The sequence below is a fragment of the Egretta garzetta genome, unplaced genomic scaffold (assembly GCF_000687185.1).
Source record: "Egretta garzetta isolate BGI_Z169 unplaced genomic scaffold, ASM68718v1 scaffold213, whole genome shotgun sequence".
In the NCBI taxonomy this organism is placed as follows: Eukaryota; Metazoa; Chordata; class Aves; order Pelecaniformes; family Ardeidae; genus Egretta; species Egretta garzetta.
This window is the reverse complement of record NW_009259242.1, coordinates 2,389,471-2,407,895: the sequence shown is the minus strand read 5'-3', so window position 1 is coordinate 2,407,895 and position 18,425 is coordinate 2,389,471. Positions and strand designations below refer to the sequence as shown.

Here is an 18,425-nt window from a genome sequence, read left to right as displayed (position 1 = left end):
TGTGGAGAGTACACCGAGCCCATCAGCCGCCCGCGGGCTCTCAGGCCCCCTGCTCTGTAAAGCCCCTGAGGGGCTGGCCGACGTTGCTCACTTTTTCTAAAAAGCGGATTAATTTTGTGTGCGGGTAATGGCAAATAATTTCTGTGAATTTGTCCATACCTTTTAAAAAAGAAAAGTTCAGTTGTCAGCAGGATCTCTTGCGTACAGCAGTTTTAGACAGCGTGCAGGCAGAGAGCTTGTTTGGTTCCCTCAGGGTGTGTGGCCTGGGTATCTAGGGAAGAGAAGCACTGGTTCAGAGCACTGGTTTCTATTTAGGAAGTGAGGAGAGCTCTTCCAGGACTGTTTGTACCTTTCTTGGCTGGTTTGGACTCTGCCAAGCAACCCTGCTCTTTCGCTTCCCTTGGGTGGAGGTCCTGCAGTTTAGTGCATCTGTCCTTGATGTTTGGTTTGGTTTGTTTTGTTTCCCTTGAAATTTGAGTTTAGGGTCTGAAATAGAAGGGAATATATGTTTTATTTGATACGTCCCATCCATCTCAACTCTACATGTAGGATAGGGAAGAACTGCATTTCATTTAACTGCCCAATACTTGGGCCTAGCTGTTTCATCTGCTCAAGTATCTGTTTACTTTTCAATTTTTATAACTGCTTTGCAGAGCACTGATAGAGACACTTCCTATTAAAAAGATTTTTGAACCATTATAATAGAATTTGGTAGCTTGAGGCCTAGTGATGAAGTTTGTATAAAAGACAGACTGCAACTGCTAGATCACCACTAGGGGAGTAGTAACATCTGGTTAGAAAATGAGACTTCAGCTGAAGTTCATGACGTAAATGACTAGGTTAGTTAGGTTGATATAAAGAAGCTTCCAGAAAAATATACTTGACTGCTCAGTCCTATAGAGCAAGGAAGGGCTGGATATACTAGAATTTTGTTAGAGCATAATCCAACAGACTGTGTGTACTCACAGGAGCTGTGTGTGCCAATGATGCGTTATTAGTTCTCAAGCACTACTCTTGGAATAATGCTTTTCATTTCTGCTGGTTTACGTGGATATAATTGTGATGAGTATTCAACAGATCTGAAGGTGGAGAGCATCTTTACAGCAGCTTTGTAAAAGGCTTTAAGGCAGTATTTTTCTACAACATGCGCTGGAAGTGTCCCAAAATTAAGAGAATGAGCTTCATTAAGTCCTGTAGCATTATTCTGACACAAAATGTTACTGTCTTATTTTGCCCCTCAACAAGGAGAACAGCATCTATATTGTCCATATGGCATCTAGTTGGCCATATTGTCAATGTGAAACAGGGAAAAAAGGCAAAATTAGCCCTTGGCATTACCTTTCTGCGAGATTTTTGAATACTGACTTTAACTTTGAATGCTAACTAGCTTGTTAGTCTCTTGAAGAGTGTCCTGGATAGTAGTAAATGAAGTTTACTTCCATGTTGATTGTTTTCCTGGCCGAGTTGGCTGTTGACTTTGGATTAATATGATGTTGATTTGTTCAGCATGTATACATAGTTTTATAGCATCAGTAAGATATTGTGCAAGCCTGGAGTTCCATTTTCATTTGATTTATAGATTTCCTGCCTGGAATTAATGTGGTTGTACATGTAAGAAGAACTGAATGAATTTAACAGGGAGTAATGAACAGAAGTCATCCAGCCAAAACAAGTTAAAAACTCTGAAAGGGAGATGTGTGTCACTTGGTTCTGTGACAATATTCTGCCTCAAGCAAGCAGGTGGAAGAGAAGAAAAGCCAAACTGTGCTTTCATTCACAAGGTCAGTTTTTCGATTGAGAATGAACATAGTGTGACATAGCATTCTGTAGTAAGGCTGTGAAGGCTTCACGCTGATCTGTCCTATCACAGGCTTCCAGGGAAAGTTGCATGTTTCAGCAGAATTATAAAAGTTATTTCTAGTCCCAGTTTCTCATCCTGAGAGGTCCTCCATTCTGGAAGAGTGTCTGCTACAGTAGATGTCTGCAGCAGGTTTGCTAGAAATCACCATATACTGACAGTTATGTCTGGCGATGAATTAAATTAAGTGCCTCTGTTTTTGTCTGCAATAAGGTTTTACTGATCTAGCTAGATCATCATGGAATACCATATTTTTACACTCCTACTCAAAATGGCTGTGGTGGCAAGCCTGCTGTTTATTTTAACTAGGAGAAGTGAGAAGATTGTTTTTTCTAGAGGACAAGTAAGAGTAGAAGATAAAAGGATCTCTTCTACATGCATATTTAAGATATCTTTAAATTTCTTGCAGAGATCCTCAGGTTCTGAATCAGAATTTTAATGTAGTGAATGGTTTTCAATTAACTGCAGATTGGAAGGAATATGTCAGCAGGTGAAAGGAACTTTTGGGTACCCAATTTGATTAACCTAGTAGCTCCCAAATCCCCCAAAGATGAAATATTTTTAAATGGTATTATATTTAAATGTCTTCCCTCTGACTTCTCTCCCTCTCCCCCCTGAAAAAGGAAAAAGAAAGAAAAAATTTTGATGAGACACCAAAAACTGGAGTTACTAATGCATTTCTCTTGGGGTGAATTCTGACATCACTGTCTTGCAAAGTATTCCATGCAAATGTGTTCAGGAATTGCTATAAGAATATTTTGGGTTGAAAAATAGAGAGTACTCTCTTAATCAGCCTTCTTTACAAACTCATAGATCTAATTTTAACTTTTTTTCTGCTTCCTAACCTCTGGTAAATATTAACGTTTGGGTTTTTTTTTCCTATTTCAATACTTAATGAATGAAAAAAGTGTTAAAAAAATACACCTGCAGGACTATGTCTGTTTTTCGGCCCTTTTCAAACTTCTGTTTGTATACTCTGAGAATTGTCTGCCCCTTTGTGCATCCTAACCAGAAGCTACAGGAGTAGCAGCAATGGCTGTGTGTGGACACGTGCTGCAGGTCAGGAAGCAGGTAAGTTCTTCCTCTTGGTTTATGTAAAGTCTGCTGAAAGATTTTCTGTCACCTTGAATCAGCTTGTTGAGTGACTAACAACTGAATTTTGCTTATGAAACTGATGTAGAATAATGCTTGGAGAATCATCAAGTGATACAAAACTAATGGGAACGTACAGAGAAGGAAAAATATTTCCAGAATTAATTCCTTCTCCAGCCAGAAGGTTCTGACCTTTTCCCTGGCACTGTCCATGCTCTGCGATGAATATTATTGCAGACCTTGAGGCTGTTGTTCTGCTGCATCCAGAAATGCTGGATGTTACGCAAAACAAGTGCAAATTCTGGTATGTTGCCAGATAAGTGCATTGTGTGATAGTGACGCAGGCTGTGATGTCTGTTTCTAAATTGAGGAACTTGTTAACGCAGTAGAAGACAGTAATTAAAAGTGTCTTCAAGGTGTAGGATCAGTCACTCATGCACACTACTGGAACAGAGAAAGTTTGAGACGTGGTGTTAGCGACCACGATCATCATGTAAACCAAGGAATACATTTCACACCTCCGAAAGAAGGAATTGCTTTCCTTTTGTCTGAATGAATTTCTAATGTACATGGAAGTGTGTGCTACATGAAACACAAGTCAAGACTTCAGATTCCTAGTTTTCTTTTCAATGTGACACCATATCAGTAAGGAAGCGTAAAGCCAAATAGTAATAATTAGCTCCTGTTGTATTCAAAAGAAAAATTTCAGTGTGAAAGCCTCAGTGACTTTCTCTCATTATCAGCTTCCTGGTCCTTCCAGTTACCTTTCCAGATCTAATTTATATTGCCATTTGGAGGAGGTGTTGGATATCAGTAATCATAGGTTTAATTGTGAAAGGGAGAAGTGAGGGAACGACAGTGTGCTTTGCTGTAGTGGCCATCTCCCAGTAGATGGTGCAATTGTGAAATGCAATTTATTCTGAGAAGCACAGACTTTTGGCAATCTAGAGTTTCTGTAAATTGTAGAACTTCCAGACTTCTGAAAAAAACAATGTTCATTTCTTTAATGTTCTTTGTAAGTATTCAAATCCAGGGATAAAGTTAATTTTTTATTCTTCTCCAGGGAGGTATAAAGAGACACTGTTAAAATAAAAACAAATGATGCAAATGTCCCACATTCAAGAGACAACAATATACCTGAAAATATATGTAGAAAAAATTCAGTTAATTCCCAGTTCACCAGGGATTTGTCTAGACTTGTGAAAACAGCAACGTTTGCTATAATTCTATTATCTATGAGTATACTGAAACAGGAAAGGGTTCTGTTGTGGTTTAACCCTGCCTGGCAACTAAGCACCTCTCACTAAATCCAAACCACAGCACTATGCAAGCTACTATGAAGAAAATCAACTCCATCCCAGCCAAAACCAGGACAAGTTCACAGTAAGGAACCAAAACAATTAAATGATTATATGTGTCGGGATTGGGGGATTAGAAATCAGAGCTTCTTTTCTATTCTTGATTTAGTTACTGGAAGGCTTATGTTGACTTCAGTATAGATGGACACAGGTCTCTGAATTATTATAAATTTTTAAATAAAATGTAGAAAATCCTAAACATTTGTAGATACATCTCTGTAACAATTCACTGATTAAAAAAAAAAAAAAAAAAAAAAAGTTATACAAGAAATTTTGTGGAGCCTTTATTATCAGGGACAAGATTTGATGACCCCAGAATGTTGTATTGAGAGAAATATTTTGTCAGTAAATCTGTGAGATAGAATTTGAAGGCAACATATTTAGAGACTTCATCTTTCCTGAAGAAATTTAAACTCCCATCAGGAGTGGGCATTTGAGACCAGGAGACAAAGTTTAGGGGCCCCAGAAGATTCACTGGAATCAACATGTGCTCTGTGAGAAAGTAAAATGTCAGTCCTAAAGATCGGCGCTGCGGTGTGCTCTTTATTGTCATGCCAGCCAGCTGGAAAGCAAATGAAAACAAAACAGCTGAAATGTGGTGTGAACTCCTAGCTTCCTTTCCTGTCATAAGGGACTGGCTGAAAACATTGTATTTGCAAAGGGAAAAATTTGAAAATCTTATTCAGCATTTTGCCCTTAGTTAGGAAAATAGGCTTTGCCTCTGATTTTGGGCAAAGCTATGTTCAGATGACAGAGCTGATGGTTTTTAGCAAATGTCGTATGTAAGCAAGTAGCAGGGGACCCAGCCAGCAGAAACAGGGATCATGAATTCCCAGATGAACACAGCTTTAATGTTTAAGGGTCCGATTCATTGGGCAGTAGATTAAAGTTAATGATTCCAATAGGTTTCAAAGAGCATTAGTCAGATTATAATGAGTATTCTGTCTGCTTCAGAAGGTGCATTGCATTTTTAAGGTCAATCTTACTTTTTCCAGAAATATAATAGGGACTGAACAGAGTACTTCATATGATGTATATTAGAATAACTTTATCTAATCTAACATATTTCAGAAAAATGTGTCTGCGAGATTACGGTAAGATGACTGTTAGGAAAATAAGCAGCTGTATTATTGGCAAAAGTACTTTTAACTTTAAATTCTTTAAGTCAATCTGATTTCCAGTTTAGCAATGGAAGATGGTCTCAAGCCATTCTTTCGCATTTGAAATTCTTTTCTCCTGAGTTTCATATTATTTTGGCTTAAATTCCTGCAGTTGAATTTACTTCATGGATTTTGATCAATACCAGCTAGATTTTCCTCTCCAGGGCAATGTTTGAGGGCTTATCAAGAATATGACAGTCTAATCAGCCTGTGAGATCTTATGGAACATCCTTCACTTGGGAGTGACATCTCACAACAGCCTTGGGTTTTGGCACCATTAAACCTTACTCCTCACCTAGCTCATCCTAAAAGCTGGCCTCTCCACCTCAGTCTGAAACTAGCCTGGTTCTGAACTCAACCATGTTGGCTGACTCTGAAGGATATTGGCCCACACTCACTTTCTCGTTCCTTCACTGTGACTAACAGAGCCATTTTCCCCAGTGGGAAAGACTGGTGTAGTTTTGCTGAGCTTTGTATGCCCTGCTGAATTCTTTTATGGGGAAAGGGGAAATCTCCTTCCTTCCTAGTTTTTGTTATCAATAGCAAAATTTGATCTACGTTTGTTGTCCACCTGCTATATGTCCTCCTCCCCTTTTCCTCTACCTGGCTCTGGAGACCATTGTTGGCAACCAGCCAAACCATCAGTCTTTTGTTGGTGGTGCATTTCAAACAGACTGGATTAAGCAGAACAAATACTATTGCTAGTTAACCAGCTTACTTCTTAGTCATTTATTGCTGTGACTATTGTGCCATTCTGTACTCCCTCCCTGCAAAACAGCTAGATGCTTGTTCATATTGCCGATACATTGTTAAACAGATGAGCGTTTCCCTCCTGTTTCCTTTTGCAAAATACCATGCTTATGTGTGTAATACAAGCATTAAGGTACACTTACAGCTTTAAACTATTGGTTTGGGGGAAAATAATACAGTTTTCATTGACGCCAGCAGAAAAAAATGGGGTTTCATATAAATAGTGAAGCTTATGAGAACTGTATGTCTTGTTTGTAGACTTCTGTGAATGTATTTAGTATTGTTTTAAGCAGTGTTTTAACAAGCCTGGAAAATGTCACCGGAAGTAAAGGAAAGCATTGACTCTGTCTACAAAGGAAAGAAACGAAGGGATTAAGAGTTGAGCACTTGATTTTCAAGAATAACTAAATCACTACTTAAGGAGCTTGAGGAACACTTTTGAATGGCATGATTTCAATTCACTTTATCAAGCCTATAGACTGAGTCAGTGTTAGGGCTCAAGTGGAATGACTGAAGTCTAACTTAAAAGTGGACTGATAAACTGAGAAAGGTACTGAACATTGAATTCCTAAAAGTTACAGAGTAAATTTTTTCCAGAAAAATGAAATTGATGCTTAAATCTGCCACTTCTGCATTGCCAGATTATTTAGGATTAACAGCGCATTCGTACAAAAATGATAGTACCAAAGTAAGAAAAGTAGATGAGGAGAGATGGGGACAGGACAGTATCTCTGTAATTGTCTTGCTTTCCTTGTTCTGCCTGTCTCTCCCATCCCCTTCCCATTTGAATATCAAGAAACAGGTCATGATAATGAGATTTTGGATAATAATCATTATTGTAATGTAATCACATTTTACTTTTGTAATCATTTTACTAATGTAATCACATTTTATTACTGTAATCACATTTTACTGTTCTTCACAACTAGTCTTCTTCAGAACAATTGCACCTAAATCAAAGCTAATGGCTACTGATTTGCTTGTGTTTAGGCTTTCTTTAGGCTCTTTACTTTCTTTAGGCTTTTGTCCATAATCAGAAAAAAACCCTCCATTTTGTTAAAGGAGGTTCAGTAATTCAAGTGTTCTGAATTTCGCATCCGATCCTTACAGTATCTCTGGCAGACTTCTACACTGGTGGGAATTGAGGGCAAAATGCTGAAGTAGAATGTTTTGCAACTCCTCCTCTGACCACATCTGCTTTCAGTCTTTCGGATGCGGAAGTAATCATCTCTGATTTCAGGTTGGCTGTCATATTGTCAGGCTACTTATACCATTGCAAAAAAATTAAACAATGCAGAAAAGGCCAGAAGATCTCTCAGGGATGCCTGAATTCAAACAGTGTCACGGTACTAGCAGATTTAACTCTTGCTCCAGAGTATTCTCTATTTCAGATTGTGCCAGTGCTGCTCCAGATTTCTGCTGAGAAAGGAAACTCCAATTGGTTCTTTTCTTGTGGGATTTCAGTTTTATGATTGTGTATGTTTTGTAGTGTCCTAACAACATAAAATGAAATCTTGTGCAGTTCCATGTTTTTGATATATGATGGTAGTATGAGAGGTCCACCTGTCAATATTCTAGTCTAACACAGCAGTAGCTATGATTTCAGAGATAATTTGAATTTATTGTGCACCCTACAGTAAAGCTGTTCTTTGGCACATCAAAGAGGAGAGACCTAGAGATGGAGGTAAAGGTGAAAAATTAATAATTATGTACATGTATTCTCTGAAAGAGTTCTCCATGTCAGGATGAAGGCAAATATTTTCTCAACAATCTGCTGAGGTCAAATAACAAAGGCAATTTGTGTTTGTAAATGGTTAATCTTGATTTAAAAATACCCTTATTAACAGGAACTGCAGGATAAATGTCATTGGAACTTCTTGGATTTTTAATACACCTTAAGAAATTAAACAAAGCAAATGCATTTGGTGGCGCCCTCAGGAAAAGTCCAGTCACTTCCTGAACAGTAATCTGCCTGTGAGCAGCAGATAGATTCTCATTGTTTGCCTTTTCCAGTTTCCAGTAATGGGAACGATTACTTGATCTAGCCAGTTTCTGTTGAAGATCTTGGGAAAACAAATTTTAATGGCAAAATTTTATCTGTTTCCATAAAACAACAACGGAAAAGAACATAACCTGGGTTTGGTACCTGAAGGCATCACCTCTGATGAGGAATATTGTTTTATTTTGGAATTAAGTGTCTGTTCTTCAGGAACGAAATGTATCTTGCTCGTCTGGTGATTTTCTTGCAGTGTAAGTTTGATAACTAAATATCTGGGTGGGTACATGTGTTTCTGTTTTGTTTGGGGTTTGTTGGGCCTTTTTACTGTTTCCCATTACTGTCTCTCAATCTGTAAGCTTTGAAAATAACTTTTTTTTCCATTTTTTTTCTAGGTGCAGAACTTTACACTCAGGAGAGAGGTAGGTAATGATACGGCTTTTTTTTTCACAAATAAATTTAAAATAAGTAATTTAACTAATTCCTCAGTTGTTGGTGTGCATCCATAACAGAGTTTACTTGGATTTGCTGTACTATAGCTCAGTATGAAATTTGGCCATGTTAAAAAAAAAAAAAAAAAAAAAAAAAAAAAAAAAAAAAAAAAAAAAAAAAAAAAAAGTATTACTTGGTGGTGTTTCTTGGTACAGTGTTTAAATGAGAGGTGTGCTGCTCATACTTTAATAAGTGTTTTGGTGAAATCTTTCCTACCATAATTTTCTTTACTGAGGCATACAGGAGAAGGGAGAGGAAATTTAAGTACTAGCATTTTATTTTGGTCTTTAAAAAACCCTCTCATGCCCAGAAGTGATCCTGGGAGGAGAGAATTACAGAATATAAGTTAAGGGCACTTTCTTGCTCTTTTTCTTGCAAAAGAAAAGATAATGTCCAAGCAGGGTACAGAACTTGCATTCTGAAAGGAATGCGCTTTTTATGCTATCATTTTGCTGACTTCCAGCACGTACACTCTGCACACTTCCTTTTTACAATCACTAGAGAGAAATGTTTGTTTCTTGCTGTCATGAAGTCTATTCACATGCAAAAAAAATTTGCAGTTTTTGCATTGGTTTTATGCCCAAAACTCTCTCTAGCAAGGACAACTTCTGAATAGCTGGTAAGTTTACACGGCAAGGGATTTCTTTAGATGCAGGAAAGTTTTCTAGTAGCAAATTTCTAATACAAATCCTGGCCAAAATGAGCATATCCAAAAGCTGTAAGTTCTAAAGGAAGGGAAATTGAATGAACTCATAAATCTTTTTTTAAGCTACAAATAATTTATCATTGCTGTGGTTATAAACACAGAAGCACTACATATATATTAATGCTATTATAAACTTTATTTCTTAAAGTGCTTATCAAATTTTAAGGTTTTTTAAATAGGAATATTGTATTTGGTGTATTTTTTCAGGGACTAACATATCTAAATTCTAAACTAATTGAAAGCATTGCTTCTGCATATGATTCTGTATTTTAATTAATCAGGGTATGATTGCTAGGGACCCTTGAGAGTATCATTGCTGGACTGCCAACATAAAGTTAGGCATGTACATGTTTGCTTTTAGAACTTAAACCCAAATATGTTCTGTTACATTCTAGTTATCCTAAACTAGAGATTAAGATTATCCCAAGCTTGTGAGTTACATGTTTAAAGTGGAATTTGCTGAATGACGTAACCCTAACCTTCCTTTCAGATAAAAAATACTGGGATTAACTCCAGGGTTTTCTGCTAACTGGGGGTGAATTGGCTTGGTGTTTAATACAACTCTAAGCAGGGGTTTACTGTCATTTTTCAGTTTATTCAGACAAGTACAAATACAAAATTTTGTTCACCTCTCAGATCTCCTGCCAATTAGAGTTGAAGACAACAAACCATGAGAAATAAGGAAAACCAAGAAGTAGCTGCAAACCTATTCCAGTGTCCTCTGTGTCTTCTAGGGAATGTAATAGATTTGGCCATGAATATGGCCAAATCAATGATTCTCTCAGTCCCCCGAGACAGAGGCTGACCAGATGGACATTGTGTGCTATGACAATCAGTAGTTGCCTCTAGTATATCCATGCAGTGGAAGGTAAAGCTGATACTACTGTCAACATCTGTGAGATCTGACCACAAAAATTATAACACCTGCTACTAGGGTAATGAATTAATTTTTGTGATTAAAATGTAGCAGCTTGAGATAACAGTATTATGTTGTACTAATTGAAAAGAAATGTAACTCTCTCTTATTTTTTCCATCAAGTTTTTACTTTCAACAAAGTTGAAATCAAGGCTCAGCCATCTGTCAAAGTAAAGAATGGAGCTTCTCTGTCAATTGTCTGCCATGCTGATATTAGCAAAAGTACCGATTTCCAGCTGATGCACAATTTTACAATTTTGAAGAATGGCAAGCTTGTGTTCACAGCTGTATCAGACAAAGAAGACGCACGATATGAAATAGCTATGGCTAAATCTTCAGATACAGGAGACTATGAATGTACTGTGGAAGCAGACAGAAAGAAAAAATCTAGTAATGACTTACATGTTTGGGTAACAGGTGCGTACTTGTTCAAATATGGCAGTTTTCTAAGATACAAAAAGAGAACAACCTTCCACGGGAAGTAATAATAGTCAGTTCTAAGTAAGATATCTTGCAAAGTGTTTTTTATCCATAGACATCACAGTACTTTGCAAGAGTTTAGTACTAAATCCTAATGTTAAGGCACAGAAATGAAATCATGATCCCAAGGCTACATGGCAGATCAGTGATAGACAGGAATACAATCTGTGCCTCCTGTGCCACCATCCCCTCTGTCCTGAGCCTCTGTTCCCTAGGCTAGAGAAAGTGTTATTTGTGAAAGCTTGCACCTATAGATCATAAACATGACGGAGGCAGGTAGATTGTTGGAAAACAGGAAATAATATATTGAGATTCTCACCTTCCAAGAGCCATTGCCAAAGCTAGTATCAGCTGTGGACTACTTCTGAAGACAATGTTGTATCAATCTTGTTCTTTCATCTCTTATGAGAACAGGGGCCACCTCCATCTATACTCTTTCTAGCCATGTGTTCTTGGCTGCAAGAGACATTTTTCCCCTTGGAAAAGCAACTTGGAAAGAATTCATTCAGCATTAAATAGTTACAGGGTTGTGCAGGGCTTGTAATTTTTCTTCAGAGGTCTGCACCTCTAGGTACAGAAGTTGAGATGGTCTTTAGTTTCTTCACTTGCTCATTTCTGGGTCCAGTAGGAAACACTGAGGAGGAAGTGGTCTTACCTTCAAAACAGCAAGTTTCATACTTCACACATTTGTATCAAGATTGTATTACCCTCTCAAGGGACATTTTGTTCTTCTGAAGGTGCCTTGGCATGTACCCACACTCAAAGGAACTGTCTTCAAACGCTCAGTTCTTGCAAATTATTTGCATCTGTTCATTAGCATAAATCACTACCATAGTCATCAGAGAGGGTGTTTTTTTCAGGATTATGCAGTGTTCTAGTCCTTTTCTTGTTTTCTGTTCTAAGGAATGACCAAGCCAATCCTGACTGCTGAGAAAAAAGAAGTTTTAGAGGGTGAAAATGTGAAATTACGTTGTGAGCTGCCAGAAGAAGAACCTCCTTTATATTTCTTTTTCCGGAAGATAAAGATGAATTCAACACCTAAAGAAAAATTTGTATATGAGGCATACAGAAATTTTTCTGTAGTAACATTTTCTGTTGAAGAGGGAGATAATATTTTACAATTTGATTGCTTTGGTAGGAGAAATGTAAAACTTGAATATGAAAACTCAGAATACAGCAACAGAACACTTGTTACAGTCAGGGGTAAGTTGCCTAGCTTTTCTTTTTAGATTTCTTTGCTTGCTATAATTAAAAATTTGGGTCATGACTTTGTATGTATTCTCTTGCAGAACCATTTATAAAGCCTACTCTGACTGCCAAGCCCTCCAGTACTATTACAGAAGGAGACAGAATACAGTTTGAATGCTCAACTGTGGTAGCCCAAATGCATGACATTGAAATCATACTGCAGAAAAACAAAACAATACTAAGCAGTGTACGAGATGAGAAACTTTTGAAATACTCTGCAGTAGCTACTCTAGAGGACAGTGGTGAATATCTGTGTAAGGTGGAGCAAGGGAGAGCATCTAAAACCACCAAACTGGATGTTGTTGTGTCAGGTAACACCTCTGCTCATCTTAGATTTTACTCAATGGATTAATATGTAAATTTAAATTTGGTAGAACTCAAGATCCAAGTGTAACCTCCAGATGCAAATGTAAATTTTCTCTAGGTTAAAGGCTATTTAGATTTAGACTTTGGTTTCTGGCCCACCATACTTTCCAACTAAAATAATACTTTCAAATAACACAGATAAGAAGTGGTTTTAAGTGACTGTTAAGTTTCTGTTTTCCCTGAAAATATTATTATATTAAAATAACATGATTGGGTTTTTTCTCTGATTGTAAACTTTCAGTATGTCCTTCATTCTATATACTCTGTGATAGGTAGTCATATTCTTTTAGACTCAGTTTGAATTAGTTTGTTCTCTTTTTATCTTGCAGAGTTATTCGCCAAGCCAATATTGACTGCTTCTATGAATAAGCTGGATGAAAATAAAGAATTAACTCTGAATTGCAGTATTAGTGGTTTTCGGGAAGCTAACTTCTCTATATTACGGAAAAATTCAAATGGAGACATCCAGTTGAAAAGTTCTAGCTACTTAAGAGTGAGAGTTAATGTGAATGATACTGGATCATATATCTGTAGAGCTGAAGTAAAAGGAATAATCAAGGAGAGCAAACCTGTAAGGATAAATGTTTATGGTGAGTTGATACAGAGTCTTAGAACCCAATGGTGGGGGGGAAAAATCAAAACCATAAACTTTTAAATAAGTACATCTGTTTACAGAATCAGTCTCTGGTCCGTGAACTAGCAGGGTGTCTACTAGTTCTTGCAATATTAATTTCTGTGACAGTGCTTGTCCTCTCCAGCTGTAGAGGATTTGGCCTACTGTGATCTAATCGAGTCAGACTTTTCCAGGGCTGGCTCTAGAAGGGAGTTGGCATGTCTTCCTTCTGTTCCCTTGATTCTCCTAGGTGCCAAATGAACTCTCATTCATTACCATTTGCAGGAGCTGGGAATATTCTGCAAACCTTTCACTCATCAGTCTGGTCTGAAACCCTGTTAGTGTCTGCCTTGAATCCCTCCCCCTGACCCTCCAGGCAGAAAGCCATGAGAGCCAGAGGCCATCTGGATAGCTCTGCTCCAGAGAAGCCAAGGTTTTTTTGCTATCAATACAACTGCCTCACCAGCACACTAATTATAAACACCCTAGTTTCCTTCCCTCTCCTGGAACAAGCACAGTTGGTTCTCAAGTCTATAAAGGGGGACTAACTGAGTTGTGACTCACTGTGCTGCAGAAATAGAGGTCCTGATTAGGTGCTGCAGGATCCATTTCAGGTAATACATTCAATGGTACTTGCATATATTTTTGCTCTGCAGACTTACTCTTTGGGTCAGAGCTAGTTTTGGAGTTTGGATGATCCACAGTTGTGTCGCTGATCCTTTTTTTTGTTTGTTTTCCTTTACGTTCTCCTTGTATGCTATTTTATTCTAAGTCACATATGTTCTATCATCTATGTTTTTCTTTTGTTCAAGTCACCCCCTGCTTCCATTCTATCAATGAGGAAAAGCTTCCCAATATAGGCTGTGCGTGCGAACTAGCTAAATATTGTATGTTTTCTATAAAATAATGCAGTGCAATTTGCAACAATTTTTTCTTTTATCCCCCTTTTAGCTCCAGTCTCCAAGCCAACTCTCTCCGTTGTCAGTGGTTTACCAGAGGTAGTGCTAGGGAAGCCTCTAAAGTTAATCTGTCGTTCAGTGATGGGAACACCGCCAATAACATTCACATTCTACAAAGGAAAAGCAGTTAAGAAAATAGTAACTAATGACACATACGCTATGTTCTTGGATGAAAATGTTAAACAAAATGACCAAAGAGGATACAAATGCGATGCTGGAAATAATCACTCCAGTGGTGTGAAAACTAGCAATATTCTAAACATCACAGTAATAGGTAAGTCGGTTTAATTCTTCTTCACCGTAGCAGCAAATTGTGAACTAAGCAAAATGGATGTGAAATGTTTACATATATTTGCTCACTTAAATTAAAAGTAGCTGGAGGTCTGTATCACAGCCTATTTGTCACTAAAGTAAAAATCCTCATAGTAATCTGAATTAAGTTAACTAAATTGAGTTTATTTTAATGTTAAAACCAGATCTGACTTGAAATCTTATAGAAGCTGGTTTAATAATGATTAAAAATTTCAGGACCATATCCATTTTCTTCATGTTTGATTTTCATAGGACTGGATTAAATGTACACATAATGACATTGGAGTTAGTCTATGTTTTTACGCACTAGAATATTTGAGCTAGCTAGATTCCTGGTAAAAGATGTGAATATGCACATTTAATAATCTCTTTAAATACCTCTGTTAGTTTTCAGAGGCACTGAGCATATGTTCAACAGCAGAAGCTGCAGTTGCTAAGTAGATCTGAAAGTCAGTCTATTCTTATGCTTTATTAGCAACTAGGAGTTACTGTATATGAGCAAAGTCTCTGATCTACAAATATGTGTGAAGAAGAAGGGGAAAATTCCTCTGCCCATGAGGGAAGTTGATAGTTGAAGCTTTAAAAAGAAGATTAATTGCAAGTCCACAGAAGAAAGCATGGTGTCTGATATATGCTGCAAATCTAGCAGTACTCAAAGAAGGGGAATACATGTGAAAAAGCTATCATTTGCAAGTGTGCTATTGGCAGATATGAAGAGAAACTAAAGCAAATAACAATTCTATAGTAGGCCATATAAGACCGGTGCCAGGACTGATAACTCTTAAAATGTGTGTGTGGTTTTCCCTGTCATTACGCATGTAAGGGAGCATCTTGTCTTGGTAGGATTTTTTTTTAACCAGTGTACCATGTTTCTGTAGATTTGTTTGGTGCATTCAGAGCAGATGGTAGTGAGGTTTTGTGTGACAGTTCCTGGTTTAGATCCTAGTGGTTCAAAGGTCTGGCTCAAGAAAATTCTGTCACTGTTTTAGATATGTTCTGTCCCCATCACAAGCAGTTTCCTGTGTGCCCAAAGAACTTATTTGTTAACAATAGGTTTTGCTATAGGCCTTAGGGAAGTTTCTTGGATATTGTGTACCAAAGATATGGACTGTACCTTGAATTTAATTTGAAAAACTAAGATAAATAATTGTTGAGAACAGAATAGCTGTTTGAGGAGGCATACTGACGCCGTCTGCACTAGGTGAAGGTCCCTAACAGTTGCAGGCTTCATGTTGACAGATACTGCCTTGTTGGGGTTCATCTTTAATTGTGAATGAGGTAAGCAGAAATAATAGTCTCCTGCCCAAGTGGAATTAAAGCATTGATTGTAGCTGCTGCTCCTGGAGGACCTGAGAATATTCTTAATCTACAGAAGGAACCAACTAATTGTAGGTACTGACCTTTTATTAAAGGAAATAATACTTTGCCTGTAACATCTTCAAAATGTTTGTCTGCCCAGTAGTGTCACCTCTACCTCTTGCTTCGGAATTGATCAGTTTTTTCAGTCTGACATAAAAAAAATTGTCTATTTTGGTAGTGGTTTGGTGATATGTGGTATTCTATGTGTATTCTATCCATGTTCGTGGCACCTATGTTGATGTCATTTGACCAGATAGTAACCGCATACAGCTATTGGAAAAAAAAGAGAGTTCTTTGGGACTGTAAGTAAGGGAATTCGTGATGGCAGATCCACTTGTAGAGCCATTTTAACCCATGTCCTTGGCTCCTTGCTACTTTTCTTGAACATATCAGCAGTATTTTAGATTTACCTAACCTGATTACAGCAAAGCAGTCCAAGACCAGAGCAGAAGTCTATTATTGACCTGTTGAAAAGATGAGAGAGTCTCTCTCTACCAAGGAGTTTTCAGTTTTGTGTCCCAGCTTGAACCCAAATTGTGTTAGTTTTAATAAGATAAACTTGTGGTTAATAGGCTGTTTTATCTTTGAATTTTGACACTGAGTGGTATGTGACTAGAACACATACATCCAGAACTGTTGCAGTACTGGTTGACAACCATCTGAATATGAGCCAGCAGTGTGCCCAGGTGGCCAAGAAGGCCAATGGCATCCTGGCCTGTATCAGAAATAGTGTGACCAGCAGGAGTAGAGAAGTGATTGTGCCCCTGTACTCGGTGCTGGTGAGGCCGCACTTCGAATACTGTGTTCAGTTTTGGGCCCCTCACTACAAGAAAGATGTTGCGTTGCTGGAACATGTCCAGAGGAGAGCAACAAAGCTGGGGAGGGGTCTGGAGCATAAGTCATACGAGGAGCGGCTGAGGGAACTGGGGTTATTTAGTCTGGAGAAGAGGAGGCTGAGGGGAGACCTGATTGCCCTCTACAACTACCTGAAAGGAGGCTGTAGGGAGGTAGGTTGTCGGCCTCTTCTCCCTGGTAACAGATGGTAGGACGAGGGGGAATGGTTTGAAGCTGCGCCAGGGCAGGTTTAGGCTAGACATTAGGAAAAACTTCTTCACCGAAAGGGTTGTCAGGCTCTGGAATGGGCTGCCCAGGGAGGTGGTGGAGTCCTCATCCCTGGAGGTATTTAAAAGAAGGATAGATGAGGTGCTTAGGGACAGGGTTTAGTCGTGGGATGGCAGGGTTAGGTTAAAGGTTGGACTCGATGATCTCAAAGGTCTTTTGCAACCAAAGTGATTCTATGATTCTATGATTTCTTCTGAGTCAGTTGGATTATTGCACAGTTGAAGGCCATGCTCTCCACTCTGAGCCCTCAAACAGGTCTTTTAATACAGTATTTGCATTTGCCTAGACTATAGAAGTAGGACTGCACCTTAAGTTCATCAGTTCCACCAGGATATGCTTTGCTAATGCTAGAGAGAAGCTGAATCATAAAACTCTGAAGAGATTTATCCAGTGAGATTTAAAGTCAAGGTCATTTGAAATAACAAGTAAGAGATATACAAATACAAGGCATAATCTTAGTCGATTAACAAGTGGGTATTTCTTTGCTGGAACTAGTGTATGCCAGTTGTTAGAGTGGTGGTTCAGGGTATACTGTGACACTGTTTGGAAGTTCTGAATACAAAGGCTTGTTTTGGAGTCTGGTAAACCAGTCTCCTGCAGTCCACCACTCCTGAGGTGGTGGCTTTGAGTTCTCTGTATTCTGTCCTTTCTGTCTGTACCAGATCTGAAAAGACGTATATTTCCTCTGTATCACGGGATCAGTCGTAGTAACCCATCTCCTATACCTAAATCTGCTTCCTAATACAAATACAGCTTTCATGACTAGCATCTTTTCATGTCAGATTTGGTTTCCTCTTCCTGCTTCTGTGCCAGTGTTGTCTTAATGACTCCTCTTTACATCTGCCTTGTGTTACCCGTGGCCCTCCCCCAAACACATTTATTTATATTTCCAGAGAAATTTTGTTTAGTGGTTTTAGTAAAGCAGATGCTTCATATCCCAAATGTTTTGTGAAGCTACAAACATTCTGCATGCCTTCCATCCCCATGTAATTATAAGTGCTGATGCTCGTCTGCTCCTACACTAGCTCTGTATTTGCTAATATACTTAATTTGTAAAACAGCAAACTTAAAACCTGTATTTTGGCCATGTATATTCTTACAACTTGTTGAAATGCAAACTAACTTCCCTCATTGTGTTTGCTGTGTTCTGCAACCCTTAGAATTTGGGACTTGCTTATGCCTTTGAAGAACTTGATCCATTATCTGCTGATACTATTGTATATTAAATGTTACAAGAAAGGTATAATACAGTTACCATAAAGTAGCATAACTCTACAAAACTATGAAAGCATAGCTACATAAATTGAACTATGATTATTTACACAATCAAACTGCTGAGTGTATTATTTCTGAAAATTAAATAATTTGTAGGTTGGGGCCTGAGGGCCCTTCAAAGGAGTTTAAGAAAAGAGGCTGACTGACTTCTGTGGGATGGATATTGTTTCCTTCTGTGTCTGCTTTGTTTCTTTATAGTGCCCTCTCTATTTCTGGGTGTATAGAATATTTACCAGAGGATGCTGTCTGGCAGAGACTGTTCAGAAAGATTAATACTGTGCATTCAGTCTCTGTTTAACTAAGCATTAAAGCAAGTATTTCAAGAATACAATATTTTATCATCGAAGTTGTTTCTGGTAGTGC

The 18,425-nt window shown here is 38.1% G+C and overlaps 1 protein-coding gene across 1 annotated transcript in view; it reads left to right on the top strand.

Moving 5' to 3' along the window:
* Positions 1–8,250: 8,250 nt before the first annotated feature.
* Positions 8,251–18,425, top strand: part of PECAM1 (platelet and endothelial cell adhesion molecule 1) — a 34,082-nt gene continuing 23,907 nt past the window's right edge. The window contains exons 1-7 of the mRNA XM_009636045.2: positions 8,251–8,468; positions 8,610–8,636; positions 10,452–10,745; positions 11,712–12,011; positions 12,098–12,367; positions 12,752–13,012; positions 13,987–14,268. Coding sequence (XP_009634340.1) covers positions 8,435–8,468; positions 8,610–8,636; positions 10,452–10,745; positions 11,712–12,011; positions 12,098–12,367; positions 12,752–13,012; positions 13,987–14,268 — 1,468 coding nt within the window. The 5' untranslated portion in view covers positions 8,251–8,434. The remainder of the gene's footprint in view (positions 8,469–8,609; positions 8,637–10,451; positions 10,746–11,711; positions 12,012–12,097; positions 12,368–12,751; positions 13,013–13,986; positions 14,269–18,425) is intronic.